The sequence below is a fragment of the Sinocyclocheilus rhinocerous genome, unplaced genomic scaffold (assembly GCF_001515625.1).
Source record: "Sinocyclocheilus rhinocerous isolate Xijiao unplaced genomic scaffold, SAMN03320098_v1.1 scaffold340, whole genome shotgun sequence".
Taxonomy (NCBI): domain Eukaryota; kingdom Metazoa; phylum Chordata; class Actinopteri; order Cypriniformes; family Cyprinidae; genus Sinocyclocheilus; species Sinocyclocheilus rhinocerous.
In genome coordinates, this window is record NW_015670980.1 from 1,050,936 (window position 1) to 1,067,075 (window position 16,140).

Here is a 16,140-nt window from a genome sequence, read left to right on the forward strand (position 1 = left end):
ATAACAAGTTGTAAAATTGGATTAGCTGGAAAAATATACAGTTATGCTAAGGAATAATTTACCCCCAAAAATGTCCCAAAAACTGGTTTATTTCACTCTTTTTCCCAATGAATTTAGATCACCAATATGTTTACAAAATGTATACTTGTCTTTGTAATGAGACTGACATTTGATGCAAGCTCGGTTTTGTTGCTGATTTATTTTAAAGGCTGATCCTGAAAAAAAAGGCAAATCAGATTTCTGACTCTAAATTCCAGTCTGATTTTGTTGTAAAAGGATTTTGATGAATGCATAAAAGTGCATTATAAACTGCAATAACAATTTATTTAACATTGGTATTTTGTATAGTATCAAATTATTTTTAAAGCAAAAAGCCGCTCAAGGTCGGACTCATACTTCACATCATGCCTTGAGTGCTTTGTGTGTATTTCTGGTTACCCATGTAAAGCCTTGCTTTAAATAATAATAGTCAGACTTAACGCAAACATTGAATATTAGAAACATTGAAATGTTTTTATGTTTTTGATATTACATGCAATTTGGTGGAGTTGCTGATATACAGTATGGCCAAAAATTAACAAAAAATTCCGATATAATTGAATAATAATAACAGATATAATTAAATAAAATCAATAACAGTAAAAGAGATTACTTACATAAAATGGATATAAATAGCAGTTGTCACTCTATATCTGCCATTAATATGTCTTAAAAAGATGATATTTAAATGCTTAGATTTATGATCAAATCTCTGTAGTTTTTATTGTGGGGGCCAAAACATACAATGCAGTGCAATACAGTGATGAATGAAAGATGTACAACATTCCTTTAAAAGCTTGATGTATCATATTTTATACTTAGATTCAATAAAAAAGTTGCTTTAGTCTAGTAAGTATTCATCTTGAGATATTACTAACAATATAAAAGTTGGTCTTATATTTACTTTATAAAAAGCATTAAAGATCTCACAGCCACAAGACATTTTTTAATTATACTGAAATGCCTTTTTCTTGCTAAAAAAAATTTAATCAATCAGACAACAGAAGACATGTAGCAGATTGTGGGCAACAGTTTTTCCAGCAAAGTTCTGATCATGTTGATAATGCAGAGTGTGAAATTGTAGGCTTTATAGGGTTAAAAGTGTGACCTCACACTAACTCCACCCACTTCATGAGAGCAGTGAGTTTGAGATAGACGTTCAGAGATAAGGTGAAGGGCTGGAGGGGCCGCTCACAGGGACCCGTCTGATGCTGAGTACTCATAAGTGCTTTGTGTTGATGATTTCATTTCGCTCAGAGCGCAGGCGTTTATTTTTATCTCCCACACACAACCTTTCACTCGTCGCCGGTGAACACGATTGAAAATCATTTGCCTGTCAATGTGCCAGGCCTCCTTGTGTCAAAAGGCCAAGAGCGAGCAGTCATTCTGCTAATTAATACCTCTGTCCAACTTCTCTTAGAACGAGCCCAGACCTATTAGATTAAACCGGCCATTTAATGTAATAGGAATGCAGGCAGTCAACTACATTATCAATTATGCTGTCTCTCAGCTCTTATCTTGATTACAAGTGCAATTAATTTGCAGCTCTAATTAAATATTTATTTAGGACAGTTATTCGGTATTGGAGGATACATTGTTTGTAACTCAGAAGCAGTGGAGGCCATGGCAGTGAAACATGTGCACAGAATTTTAATGACTTTGGTATTTGCATATTTGTTTATTATTCATTATGTTGCATTTCCATCAATTAATTAAGGCATTCTTATGAATTAATTAATGCAATGCATAAAGCTTTGATGTGTAAAGTATGTACAGTTGCAACAGTATAAGATTTAGAATGGATTTGTGCATTAATTGGCAATACAATTTGATTGTCTTATTGTTTGGGCTCCAGGTAGAAGAACTATTGTAGAAGTCAGCTTTTAGAATTTAGAATTTTCTTCCAACATTAGTCATAAAATTTGATCTGATCTTTAATGGCAGAAATAAAATAAAATAATGCTAAAACTACTACTACTACAACTAATAATAATAATGGTAAACCCTAAAGGGATCACATACTTTTTCTTGCAACTGTATGTACACTCTAAAAAATGCTGGGTTGTTTCAACCCAATGTTGGGTCAAATATGGACTAACCCAACTGTTGGGTTAAATTTTGGTTACATTTTTAAATTAACTTTTTAACCCAACAGTTGGGTTAGTCCATATTTGACCCAACATTGGGTTGAAACAACCCAGCATTTTTTGCTGTTCACAGAGTGCTGTATCCAAGTATGTTAACAGAAAGTTGAGTGGAAGGAAAAGGTGTGGAAGAAAAAGATGCACAACCAACCGAGAGAACCGCAGCCTTATGAGGATTGTCAAGCAAAATCGATTCAAGAATTTGAGTGAACTTCACAAGGAATGGACTGAGGCTGGGGTCAAGGCATCAAGAGCCACCACACACAGACGTGTCAAGGAATTTGGCTACAGTTGTCGTATTCCTCTTGTTAAGCTACTCCTGAACCACAGACAACGTCAGAGGCGTCTTACCTGGGCTAAGGAGAAGAAGAACTGGACTGTTGCCCAGTGGTCCAAAGTCCTTTTTTCAGATGAGAGCAAGTTTTGTATTTCATTTGGAAACCAAGGTCCTAGAGTCTGGAGGAAGGGTGGAGAAGCTCATAGCCCAAGTTGCTTGAAGTCCAGTGTTAAGTTTCCACAGTCTGTGATGATTTGGGGTGCAATGTCATCTGCTGGTGTTGGTCCATTGTGTTTTTTGAAAACCAACGTCACTGCACCCGTTTACCAAGACATTTTGGAGCACTTCATGCTTCCTTCTGCTGACCAGTTTTTTGAAGATGCTGATTTCATTTTCTAGCAGGATTTGGCACCTGCCCACACTGCCAAAAGCACCAAAAGTTGGTTAAATGACCATGGTGTTGGTGTGCTTGACTGGCCAGCAAACTCACCAGACCTGAACCCCATAGAGAATCTATGGGGTATTGTCAAGAGGAAAATGAGAAACAAGAGACCAAAAAATGCAGATGAGCTGAAGGCCACTGTCACAGAAACCTGGGCTTCCATACCACCTTAGTAGTGCCACAAACTGATCACCTCCATGCCATGCCGAGTTGAGGCAGTAATTAAAGCAAAAGGAGCCCCTGCCAAGTATTGAGTACATGTACAGTAAATGAACATACTTTCCAGAAGGCCAACAATTCACTAAAAATGTTTTTTTATTGGTCTTATGAAGTATTCTAATTTGTTGAGATAGTTAATTGGTGGGTTTTTGTTAAATGTGAGCCAAAATCATCACAATTAAAAGAACCAAAGACTTAAACTACTTCAGTCTGTGTGCATTGAATTTAACACGAGTTTCACAATTTGAGTTGAATTACTGAAATAAATGAACTTTTCCACGACATTCTAATTTATTGAGATGCACCTGTATGATTTGATTCTGGACATGGTAAATTCCAAAGATTTTATTATAAATAATAATATGATTATACATATGAAATGATTAAATGTTTAGTTTTAAATGATTAAAATAGTTGTAAATTAAATCATTTTAATTAACGCAAAGAAAATAATACACTATCCCATAGACAATTTGTGAAGGGGCAAATAAACCCCGTACCTGTTATTTGCTTAGGTCCCCAAAATCACTAAGTCAGCCCCAGCCAATACCTATAACATCTTCACATTTCCCCAGTTATAATTATTTACTAATTTACATACTTATTTTATTTAGCAGTCTAGTAGACTAATAATTACTTAATAATTGTTGCATACATTTATGGAAATCTCTCGTTCTTTGTCTGTTTCAGTGAGGACGTGTGTAAGAGGGGTTTCACTGTGATCATTGATATGCGTGGCTCTAAGTGGGACCTGATAAAGCCGTTACTGAAGACCCTGCAGGAAGCGTTTTCAGCTGAGATCTGCGTAGCTCTCATCATCAAACCCGACAACTTCTGGCAGAAACAGAAGACCAACTTTGGCAGTGCCAAGTTCACTTTTGAGGTAAAAATGCAATTATTGAGTGGCTGTCTAGTCTTCTAATCCTCTCTCTCTTGTAGTGAACATACTACAGAGAGTTTGTATAAAATATCAGACTTCATGTTTCCTTGTTATAATTCATTTATGGCTCACATCAAACAACAGGCAGGCTGTCCTTACTTTCACCCTAAACTGACATGTCTGTTTCTACCTTCTCACTGACAGACAAGCATGGTATCTGTGGAGGGGTTGACCAAACTTGTGGACCCATCTCAGTTAACAGATGACTTTGAGGGATCTCTGGAATATAATCATGAGGAATGGATTGAGCTCCGTGTCGCTCTCGAGGAGTTCCTGGCCAGCGCCGTTCACCTTCTCTCCCGCCTGGAAGATCTGCAGGAGATGCTGGCTAAGAAAGAGTTCCCGGTGGACGTGGAGGGCTCTCGGAGACTCATCGATGAGCACACTCAGCTGAAGAAGAAGGTGATGAAGGCTCCGGTGGAAGAGCTGGACCACGAGGGCCAGAGACTCTTGCAGTGTATCCGCTCCAGTGATGGCTTCTCAGGGAGGAACTGTATTTCTGGAAGTGCCGACTTCCAGAGTGTGGTTCCGAAGATCGCCAGTCTGCTGGATAAACTCCACAGCACCAGACAGCACCTGCACCAGATGTGGCACCTAAGAAAACTGAAGCTGGATCAGTGTTTTCAGCTCCGATTGTTTGAACAAGACGCAGAGAAGGTAAGCGAGCACTGGTTTAACCTGGTATGAGTTGACAAAATTATGGCTGTTTACTGTGTAAGCCAGTCAGTGTGTGAGTAATTGAGAAAGTAAGTAAGTGAGTAATTCAGTGAGTGAGTAAGTAAATGAGCGAGTAATTCAGTGGGTGAGTAATTAAATAAATAAATAACAAGTTGTAAAATTGGATTAGCTGGAAAAATATACAGTTATGCTAAGGAATAATTTACCCCCAAAAATGTCCCAAAAACTGGTTTATTTCACTCTTTTTCCCAATGAATTTAGATCACCAATATGTTTACAAAATGTATACTTGTCTTTGTAATGAGACTGACATTTGATGCAAGCTCGGTTTTGTTGCTGATTTATTTTAAAGGCTGATCCTGAAAAAAAAGGCAAATCAGATTTCTGACTCTAAATTCCAGTCTGATTTTGTTGTAAAAGGATTTTGATGAATGCATAAAAGTGCATTATAAACTGCAATAACAATTTATTTAACATTGGTATTTTGTATAGTATCAAATTATTTTTAAAGCAAAAAGCCGCTCAAGGTCGGACTCATACTTCACATCATGCCTTGAGTGCTTTGTGTGTATTTCTGGTTACCCATGTAAAGCCTTGCTTTAAATAATAATAGTCAGACTTAACGCAAACATTGAATATGAGAAACATTGAAATGTTTTTATGTTTTTGATATTACATGCAATTTGGTGGAGTTGCTGATATACAGTATGGCCAAAAATTAACAAAAAATTCCGATATAATTGAATAATAATAACAGATATAATTAAATAAAATCAATAACAGTAAAAGAGATTACTTACATAAAATGGATATAAATAGCAGTTGTCACTCTATATCTGCCATTAATATGTCTTAAAAAGATGATATTTAAATGCTTAGATTTATGATCAAATCTCTGTAGTTTTTATTGTGGGGGCCAAAACATACAATGCAGTGCAATACAGTGATGAATGAAAGATGTACAACATTCCTTTAAAAGCTTGATGTATCATATTTTATACTCAGATTCAATAAAAAAGTTGCTTTAGTCTAGTAAGTATTCATCTTGAGATATTACTAACAATATAAAAGTTGGTCTTATATTTACTTTATAAAAAACATTAAAGATCTCACAGCCACAAGACATTTTTTAATTATACTGAAATGCCTTTTTCTTGCTAAAACAATTTAATCAATCAGACAACAGAAGACATGTAGCAGATTGTGGGCAACAGTTTTTCCAGCAAAGTTCTGATCATGTTGATAATGCAGAGTGTGAAATTGTAGGCTTTATATGGTTAAAAGTGTGACCTCACACTAACTCCACCCACTTCATGAGAGCAGTGAGTTTGAGATAGACGTTCAGAGATAAGGTGAAGGGCTGGAGGGGCCGCTCACAGGGACCCGTCTGATGCTGAGTACTCATAAGTGCTTTGTGTTGATGATTTCATTTCGCTCAGAGCGCAGGCGTTTATTTTTATCTCCCACACACAACCTTTCACTCGTCGCCGGTGAACACGATTGAAAATCATTTGCCTGTCAATGTGCCAGGCCTCCTTGTGTCAAAAGGCCAAGAGCGAGCAGTCATTCTGCTAATTAATACCTCTGTCCAACTTCTCTTAGAACGAGCCCAGACCTATTAGATTAAACCGGCCATTTAATGTAATAGGAATGCAGGCAGTCAACTACATTATCAATTATGCTGTCTCTCAGCTCTTATCTTGATTACAAGTGCAATTAATTTGCAGCTCTAATTAAATATTTATTTAGGACAGTTATTCGGTATTGGAGGATACATTGTTTGTAACTCAGAAGCAGTGGAGGACATGGCAGTGAAACATGTGCACAGAATTTTAATGACTTTGGTATTTGCATATTTGTTTATTATTCATTATGTTGCATTTCCATCAATTAATTAAGGCATTCTTATGAATTAATTAATGCAATGCATAAAGCTTTGATGTGTAAAGTATGTACAGTTGCAACAGTATAAGATTTAGAATGGATTTGTGCATTAATTGGCAATACAATTTGATTGTCTTATTGTTTGGGCTCCAGGTAGAAGAACTATTGTAGAAGTCAGCTTTTAGAATTTAGAATTTTCTTCCAACATTAGTCATAAAATTTGATCTGATCTTTAATGGCAGAAATAAAATAAAATAATGCTAAAACTACTACTACTACAACTAATAATAATAATGGTAAACCCTAAAGGGATCACATACTTTTTCTTGCAACTGTATGTACACTCTAAAAAATGCTGGGTTGTTTCAACCCAATGTTGGGTCAAATATGGACTAACCCAACTGTTGGGTTAAATTTTGGTTACATTTTTAAATTAACTTTTTAACCCAACAGTTGGGTTAGTCCATATTTGACCCAACATTGGGTTGAAACAACCCAGCATTTTTTAGAGTGTAGCCTATATGATGGGAATGACAAACTCTGACATTGACAAAAAGGTATTTATGATGCAGATTGTGTTAGAAATGTTGCTAGACGAATGTTCTAGACAGTATAATCCTTTAAAAGGTCCTACAACTGATATCTGTGCTTTAGCGCAGCACATTATCAACACGTGGATTAATCTAAATTAGACGGGCTGTCATGACAATACAGCAAACCATGCTGATTGTACAAAATAATCCTTCATGTTTCCTACTAAAACACAGAACGCTGTTAATCCAATGATGTCTCCCTATATTAACACTCTTATCGAAATGCACTTGTCATTCTGTTATCTGTCCTTAGCCTGTCGAGTGTTAGTCTGTGTGTTTGATTAATTATGCATGCTGTCAAGTTAATAACAAACCCCCAACTGTGGTGGTATGTAAACTTCATAAAGGAATGGTGCAGGATTATATGTAATGATTCCTTCTGTTCTCGTCTCTCTGTAGATGTTTGACTGGATCAGTCACAATAAGGAATTGTTTCTTCAGAGCCACACAGAGATCGGCGTGAGCTACCAGCACGCTGTGGAGCTGCAGACTCAACACAACCACTTTGCCATGAACTCCATGGTATGTCATGCTGATGCTTGTGGAAGTCTTGTTTGCTGGTCTTGAATGCCACTACTTCTTAACTTAAAGTTCAGAGAATTCATACGTTTTGTATGAGTTGGCGATTTCATATGTATTTGAACATTTATACCAAATCGCCAATTCTCTAAATCATAAAATACACTACTTAAGAATTGTCACGAGAAGTGTGTCGTTCATACCATTTGAAGGGATATTTCACGGAAAAATTTAAATTCTGTCATCATTTATTTACTCGTAAGACTTGCGCTCATTGGAACATCAATATTTTCTCATCATATTTGTCCATGCATTGAAAAGACACACAACCAACATTTTCAAGCTTCAAAAAGTTCATAAAGACTCTGTAAAAGTAATCCAAATGAAACGAGTGGAATAATCCAAATCTTCAGAAGAGACACAATCATCTTATTAATGTGCTTGCTTGACATACAAGAATCAGTGAGGTTTTTCTCGTGTATCAAGCAAGCTCATCATTTAATATACTTGATGAGCTATTGGTACGTTCAAGTCATGTTGGAAAGATCTTGTTACGTATGAGTTTAATGAACATGAACGTCACCACAAAGTCATAATTATAAGTATGAGTTTCTGAGTTGGGGATGTGTCAGTGAGAAAATATGTTGGACACAATGGATGCAGAGTTTCTTAAAAATTTCTTAAAAATTAAAGATTTATTTTGCTTTTATAATAAAAAAAAATTGCATGTACAACTTATATTAGTATTGGACAATTATGTTGTATAAAGATTTTTTTTACAGCACTTCATAAAAAGAACAAAACATAAAAAAGCTAAAAGCACACCTAATGCACATTCTTTATTAATTATTTTGTAGATGTAGAGTTAAAAAAATCTTTCTATAATTTCAACCTCCCAGCTCATAAATACAAACCTCCCTGATCGACTTAAAAGCACCAAATGTATATGCATTGATCAGTGTTTATATATGAATAAAAATAAAACCCTAAAGTAATTCTATTTATCAAATAAAGTGATTGTGTCTCCTTGGAAGGCTTAAAGAAGGATTAAACAGTTTGATTCATATGGGCTACGTTTACAATGTTTATATGAACATTTCAAAGCTTTTTGGTTGTGTGGAATTTCAATGGATGGACAAAAGTGATGAGAGAATATTAAAAATAGCATCATTTGTGTTCCAAAGTAAAAAATGACCGTGAATTTAACAGTAAAAGACTGTAAAAATGCTACAGTAAACACCTGTTAAATGGTTAACGGTAAATTCCCCTACTATATACGGTGAAAAACTGTACTGGACATTACATGTAATTTTACGGTAGTATACCATTTTTGGAAGTGAAAAAGAATGTATAATTTACAGTGAATAACTGTAAATTGACATTCCCAGAATTCCCTGCATTACATTTCAAATTTGATGGTTTTTTGTTGAAATAACTGAAAAACTGTATTGGACATTACATGTAATTTTACGGTAGTATACCATTTTTGGAAGTGAAAAAGAATGTATAATTTACAGTGAATAACTGTAAATTGACATTCCCAGAATTTCAAATTTGATGTTTTTTTTGTTGAAATAACTGTTTCCTCTTAGTTTTTTCTTATCTGTTTTGTATATTAGGTTTGTGTGTTACACCTAATGTTGTTAAATGAATGTTTATTGCATTATTTAAGTTTCATGTTTGTTACAAATGATGGTGTTTAGTGTTTGTGTGAATGACACTGTGCACCTTCTATATATGGTATTATTTAAAAGCTGCTTGTGATGGACTTTGGTTCATCATGTGACTTTCTCATCACCACCTGCATTTGGTGGTTATCAGTGTATTAAATTCCAGCAACCACAGCTGCCGGTTTTTTACTGTAAATTTTTGATTCAGTTTTGATTCAACTGTCCCTTCAGGAGGGTGGCTGAGCTGGTCCACTGTTCAAAGTTAACCAGTTTCCCACAATTATAGCAAAGGTCGTCTACCAGTCTTTATGCAGCTTATTCAGCCTGATTGATGCTCACAGTATGTCGTGAAGCTCCTCGTTCAGAGAGCTGTCTTCTGCTCAGCTAGCCAGGATTCCTCTCACCACTTTAATCAACCTCCCAATCATCTGAGCTCAGACACAAACACACTCACGCTGCTCATTCATCCTCCTCTTCTTTATCCCAGCATGATTGTTGTTTTATGCCTCATTAAGCTATGATTCCAATATCAGTCCGTTTGTGTTCACAGTGTCATTAATCTGATCAGGTTAAATGAAAGGCTTGCTCTTTTGTGATTAACACGTTTAAATGGCTGGTTCAGACTCTGAATTCTAATTGGATGAGCGGCGTTTGAAGCTATATACACACTGTCATTCAAAAGTTTAAGAAACAGTATATTTTTTATGTTTTTATTTGATAAAAATACAGAAAAAACTGTAATATTGTGAAATATTGCAATTTATTTCTGTGATGCAAAGCTGAATTGTCATTTAAAATAGAAATCTTTTGTAACAATATACACATAAAATAACTTCTGGTAACGCTTTATTTAAAAGTGTCCTTGTAACACATTGCATGTACTTACTAATATAATAACAATTAATTATGCATAATTACATGCAAGTAACCCTAAGACAAACCCTAATCCTAACCCTAACCATACAGTAAGTACATGTAGTTAATTAATATTACTCCGTACTTAAATGTATAATTACACTGTAACAAGGACACCTTACAAAAAGTGTAACCATACTTATTTCTTTCTTCCTTTTTTTTTTTTGAAAGAAATTAATATTTTTAATGTTTAATTGATAAAAAAGTGATAGTAAAGACTTTTACTGTTAGAAAAGATTTCTATTTTAAATAAATGCTGTTCTTTTTAACTTTTTTGTTGATCAAAGAGTCCTGCGTATCACAGATAAATATTAAGCACTGCAACTGTTTCCAACATTGATAATAAATCAGCATTTTAGAATGATTTCTGAAGGATCATGTGACACTGAAGACTGGAGTAATGATGCTGCTGAAAATTCAGCTGTGATCGCAGGAATAAATTTAATTTTAAAGTATATTCAAATAGAAAACCGTTATTTTAAATTGCAATAATATGTGACAATATCATTTTACTGACATGCACACTATAACACACAACCTCCAGTGATGTATTGCTTTATTTCAATACTCTAAAGTTGGATTCTCACTAGTTTATATGACTTGCTCTTCTGCAATGTTTGTTTATGGTACGATGCTGTCTGATCTCTTGTTTCCCAGAATGCATATGTGAACATAAACCGCATCATGTCGGTGGCGTCGCGGCTGTCGGAGGCGGGTCACTACGCGTCTCAGCAGATCAAACAGGTCGGCACGCAGCTCGATCAGGAGTGGAAGAGCTTCGCCGCCGCTCTCGATGAACGCAGCACCATCCTCGCCATGTCTGCCGTCTTCCATCAGAAATCCGAGCAGGTGCCTGATTTCTTATTTATCATCTGTAGCTCTCAGAACATGCAAATGCTGTTAAAAACAATGGTGGCAGCGGTGTAGTGGTTTCTAATGGCCTGTGTCTGTGCAGTTTCTGTCTGGTGTGGAAGCGTGGTGTAAGATGTGCAGTGAGGGCGGGCTGCCGTCAGAGATGCAGGATCTGGAATTGGCCATTCATCACCATCAGACGCTTTATGAACAGGTCACTCAAGCTTATACAGAGGTGAGAACTCAACTCTGTACGATATCCTGTATTTGAATTTATGCCCAATTTAGGCTGTTTAGCAGATGCACTTCCTAGCATCTGATTTCCTTTTCGAAAACATGCCAAAAAATGACAAAAAAATGTTGAATGACACAAACAGAATTCATTCATTCCTCTTTTTTTTTTGCCTGTTTTAATTTTTAATGAGATTGCAATAAATAAAATATTGGAATTCTTGGGAGAAAAGTGAATCAGTTTTATTTTAAAATATGTTATATTTGAAGAGCATTTAGTTTGGTAAATAGTTTGGTAAATTCATAATTTGATGGTTAAAAACATACAGTTAAACACCACTGTATTAAAGGGATAGTTCACCCAAAAATGAAAATTCTGTCATTAATTAAAAATTATTAATTAAAATGATTGTGCATTTATATTGCATCTACTAATAATTAGATATAAATAAAAAAATTTTTACCAATGCAAATATGTTAGAAATTATGCATTGCGATGCAAATGCCAACTTGTATCCAATGCACAACTTTTAAAACAACACCAATTTGAAAGGACAGTTAAAGTAATAGTTCACTCAAAAATGAAAATTACTCACCCTCGTATCGTTTCAAACCTGTAAGACCTCTGTTCATCTTCGGAACACAATATCTTTTTGATGCATCCCGTCAGCTCTCTGACCCTCCCATAGACAGCAAGCATACTACCACGATCAAGGTCCAGAAACATAGCAAAGGACATCAGTAAAATAATCCATTTGACATTAGTGGTTCAACCGTAATTTTACGAAGCATTTACGAGAATGCTTTTTTTTAAACAACGTATGTACGTGGATGCATTGTTTTCGTTCAGATCAAAGCGTAGACAACGTATCCACGTGGCGCAACTGACACAGAACAGCATACACAGTTTACGTTCAGTGGATACTCTCCAAAATGGCGCCAGGGAGGAGAAGAATTGCTGAATAAATTATGTTATTTTTGTTTTCTTTGCACACAAAAGCTATTCTTGTAGCCTCGTACAAATTACGGTTGAACCCCTGATGTCACATGGATTATTTTACTGATGTCCTTGCTATGTTTCTGGACCTTGATTGTGGTAGTATGCTTGCTGTCTATGGGAGGGTCAGAGTTCTGATTTTTTTTCTCTTGGAATTCATCAAAAATATTGTGTTCCGAAGATGAACGAAGGTCTTACAGGTTTGAAACGACACAAGGGTGAGTAATTAATGACAGAATATTCATTTTTGGGTGAACTATCCCTTTAACTGTCCTTTCAAATTGGTGTTTCATATCATTGATGTAATATAATTTTTGTTAATATATATATATAAGAAGATAAGATTCACCTATTTGCGTTGGTGCATCAGCATTAACGATGCAATGCATCGATTTAAAATGTGCATTGAATACAAGTTGACATTTGTATCGCAATGCATCATTTCTAACATATTTGCATCGGTAAAAATGATTTATTTATACATAATTATTAGTAGATGCAATATAAATACACAATAATTTTGGTGTCCAATATTTTATAAGTAGATTGATTTCTCCTCTCTAAACTGAGAGTCACATAGAATATAGATTAACATGGCTGTCTGTCTAAACCAAAGAAATAAAAGCGAACTACAGTATCTGTACCATTTTGAATTGCATAGCATCATTTTCTTTCCATTGCATCATATTGCATTAAATCGCATTGTGTTGAATCGAATCGAAATCGGATCGCACTGCATCGTAATAGGGAATCGCATCACATCGGTAGCTGCTTCATATGTAACTTTAATGTATTGTATCATTGGCTATGCTATACTTTTTTAGATTTGATTTATTTTTATGTTTTATTTTAAGTATTTAGTTATATTTTAAGTATTTTCATCAACATACACCACAATCACTCAGGTGTCGGTCGTGTCTAAAACTGTTTAGTCATGATGGAAAGTCTCTGTGCTTATGTTACATAATCAGCCTACAGCTGTACTAATGTTGTATGAACTAAAATAAATTAGTGAACCAGCCCTAATTAATCCGAAGACACAACAGGAAAACAATGCCATGATGTTGTTGTACTACTTGAGTTCACAGACCTCCACCCCTCAAACAGACTGTCCTGTGCATGATTGAATGTTCATCCTTGTGTTTCCAAGTCCTCGATCATTTGCCCATGTCTCTGTTTATTGATCTGACATTAGAGAATGTGTTCTGTTGTAGATCTCATTTAAAACATAGTATCATTCACTGTCACGTTGTCATATTGAGCTCAGTACACAATACAACATTAAGGTTAGTTTCACTCAATCAAATATGCACTGGGTTTCTGCTGGTATCTCAGTTTCCAACAAATGGCAATGAGCAATGCGTTTGAGTGAGCTACATGCTTATAAATAATTTTTGTTGTTAAGATCACAAACACAAGTAGTACTTGGGTAGTTATGTTTATCACTTTAGTAGTTATGTTTATCTCATTAAGCACTAACACCTTCAGTAACGAAAAGATGATTGAAATGAACTGTTGAAATTTAATTGAATTTTAATTGTTTATATTTATTTAGAAAATGACAACGTTTTAGTGCCACATTAAAAAGATCTAAAATTACAAGATTATATATTTTAAATAATATTTAAAATTATTTACATTTAAATGTAATATTTAAAAAATAAAGTCGAAATTAAAAGAATAAAATAAAAAAATATTTCGAGAATAAAGTCAAATTTACCATAATAAAGTTGAAATATTTCGAGAATTAAGTCGAAATTACGAGAATAAAGTCTCGTATTGCTATGACTTTATTCTCATAATTTGGACTTTTTTTCTCAAAATATTATGACTTTAATCTCATAATCTTAGAATTTTTGTTTAGTTTTTTTTTTTACCGTGGCACTAAAATGCCGTTGTATTAGGAAGCAATCTTTGAATATGTGAAAATTACACACACACACAAACACACGTCTGGTCAGCTATCCATATATATAGTGTAATTATATAGTGTAATTTTTGTGGGGACTCTCCATAGGCGTAATGGTTTTTCTACTGTACAGACCGTATATTCTATTGCCCTACACCAACCCTACCCCCTAAACCTACCCCTCACAGGAAACTTTGTGCATTTTTAGATTTTCAAAAAACTTCATTCTGTATGATTTATAAGCTTTTGTACCCGTGGGGACCACAATTTAGGTCCCCACCATGACACGAGTCCCCATGAGTCTGTCGTTCAACAGGTACATACATTTTCAAATATGTCTAGACTCTCTCACTAACTTGGAACTTAGATACAGCAGTTTTGCATTGCAATGTACAGCAAACACTAAGCCACATACTGTAAATATGGTAAAATGCTGTGATATACTGTATCAATATACCATGGTATTACCATCTGATGCCATAACTTTACCATGGTTCCACCCCAGTACTTTAAAGGTGACACATCATGAAAATCTGACTTTTTCCCGTGTTTAAATGATATAATCAGGTCCCCGGTGCATCTACCAACCCAAGAAAACGTGAAAAAAAAAACGCGCAATTTCTTTCCCAGCTGTTTACCTTCACAGACATAACTGACTGTTTTTGTAACTTGTGTGTTTTTAACATTACACATACACATACAGAAGGCTCTGTTGCAAAACCTAGTAAACTGGCTTGCTATTTTCTGCCTTCTAACCTCAAGTAATGTTCTTCATAGGCAGCAACTTCATAGGCATCACACAAAGAGTGCTCCTCATGAGAAGACACGACTTACAGTACAGTTAATTTCAATAGACTTTGGCATTAGCATGATGCTAACCTCACAATGTAGTACTCTAAGCACAAAAATGCACAAAACACAAATGGGTAAAAATATTGGGTCATTTTATCTATTTTGAACTATTTTTTATCTATATTGATAATGAATCTATACTATAATAAATTCTGTTTATAACAGAAATTTCTCTTGTCTGCCATCTTGGATGAACTCTTTTGCCTGACCTTGTTGCAATGCATTTTGATTGCATTCTCCTTCAAGGATATATGCAATGATGCCAAAAGAAAGTGTCTTAGATTCTTGCTAGTTTTTGGAAAAGAGCACAAGACCCTCTATACAGGTCCAAACAGGCACTGTTTCAACCATATACCAACTTTAATTTCCTTTTAACACTTTATATAATACACTCACTCGCGCTTCAAGACACTGAGATGTGATTACAACACCACAAATGGCTAGTGTGGCCAGCGGTGGATAAAATTGGTGACTGGCGCTCAGACTGCTGTGATGGAGGAAGAGGGTGAGAGGAGGTGATTAGTTTGTTTGGAGATTAGTTAGATTGAGATGCGAGTCTTCATCCATCTGGCTTCATCCAAAAAATAAATAAAGAGAGGAACAGAAATGAGAAACAGAGAGGAAAGAGGAAGGGGGACAGAGTGAATTTTTATAGCATGTACTAGAGCACACATACTCTAACATGTTTATGACACTCATTTGAGTGTTTGCCAGATTTGTTCAACACTTTTACTCATACTTAGTACTCATACTAAGTATTAAACATCGGTGTGTAATTCCTCCCTCACCATTCGTGTGGGTGAAAAAGGGTTTGAGTCCCTCCTTTAGTGTAAAGGGACGGTCACATTCAGGGGCGCCGCTAGCAATTTTGGGCCCTATGAAAGAATATGAAGTTGGGCCCCCTACCGCACCAAACATTGTGTGCTTCGGATGTGTGCGCTCAGAAGACCGTATATGGTTTAAAACGCATGATTTCAGC

At 35.4% G+C, this 16,140-nt stretch overlaps 1 protein-coding gene across 1 annotated transcript in view; it reads left to right on the forward strand.

The window, feature by feature from the left end:
* Nucleotides 1-16,140, forward strand: part of LOC107734488 (kalirin-like) — a gene marked incomplete at its 3' end in the record, with an annotated part of 179,489 nt that overhangs the window by 101,604 nt on the left and 61,745 nt on the right. The window contains exons 5-9 of the mRNA XM_016546460.1: nt 4,206-4,718; nt 7,616-7,738; nt 10,978-11,169; nt 11,276-11,407; nt 14,611-14,625. Coding sequence (XP_016401946.1) covers nt 4,206-4,718; nt 7,616-7,738; nt 10,978-11,169; nt 11,276-11,407; nt 14,611-14,625 — 975 coding nt within the window. The remainder of the gene's footprint in view (nt 1-4,205; nt 4,719-7,615; nt 7,739-10,977; nt 11,170-11,275; nt 11,408-14,610; nt 14,626-16,140) is intronic.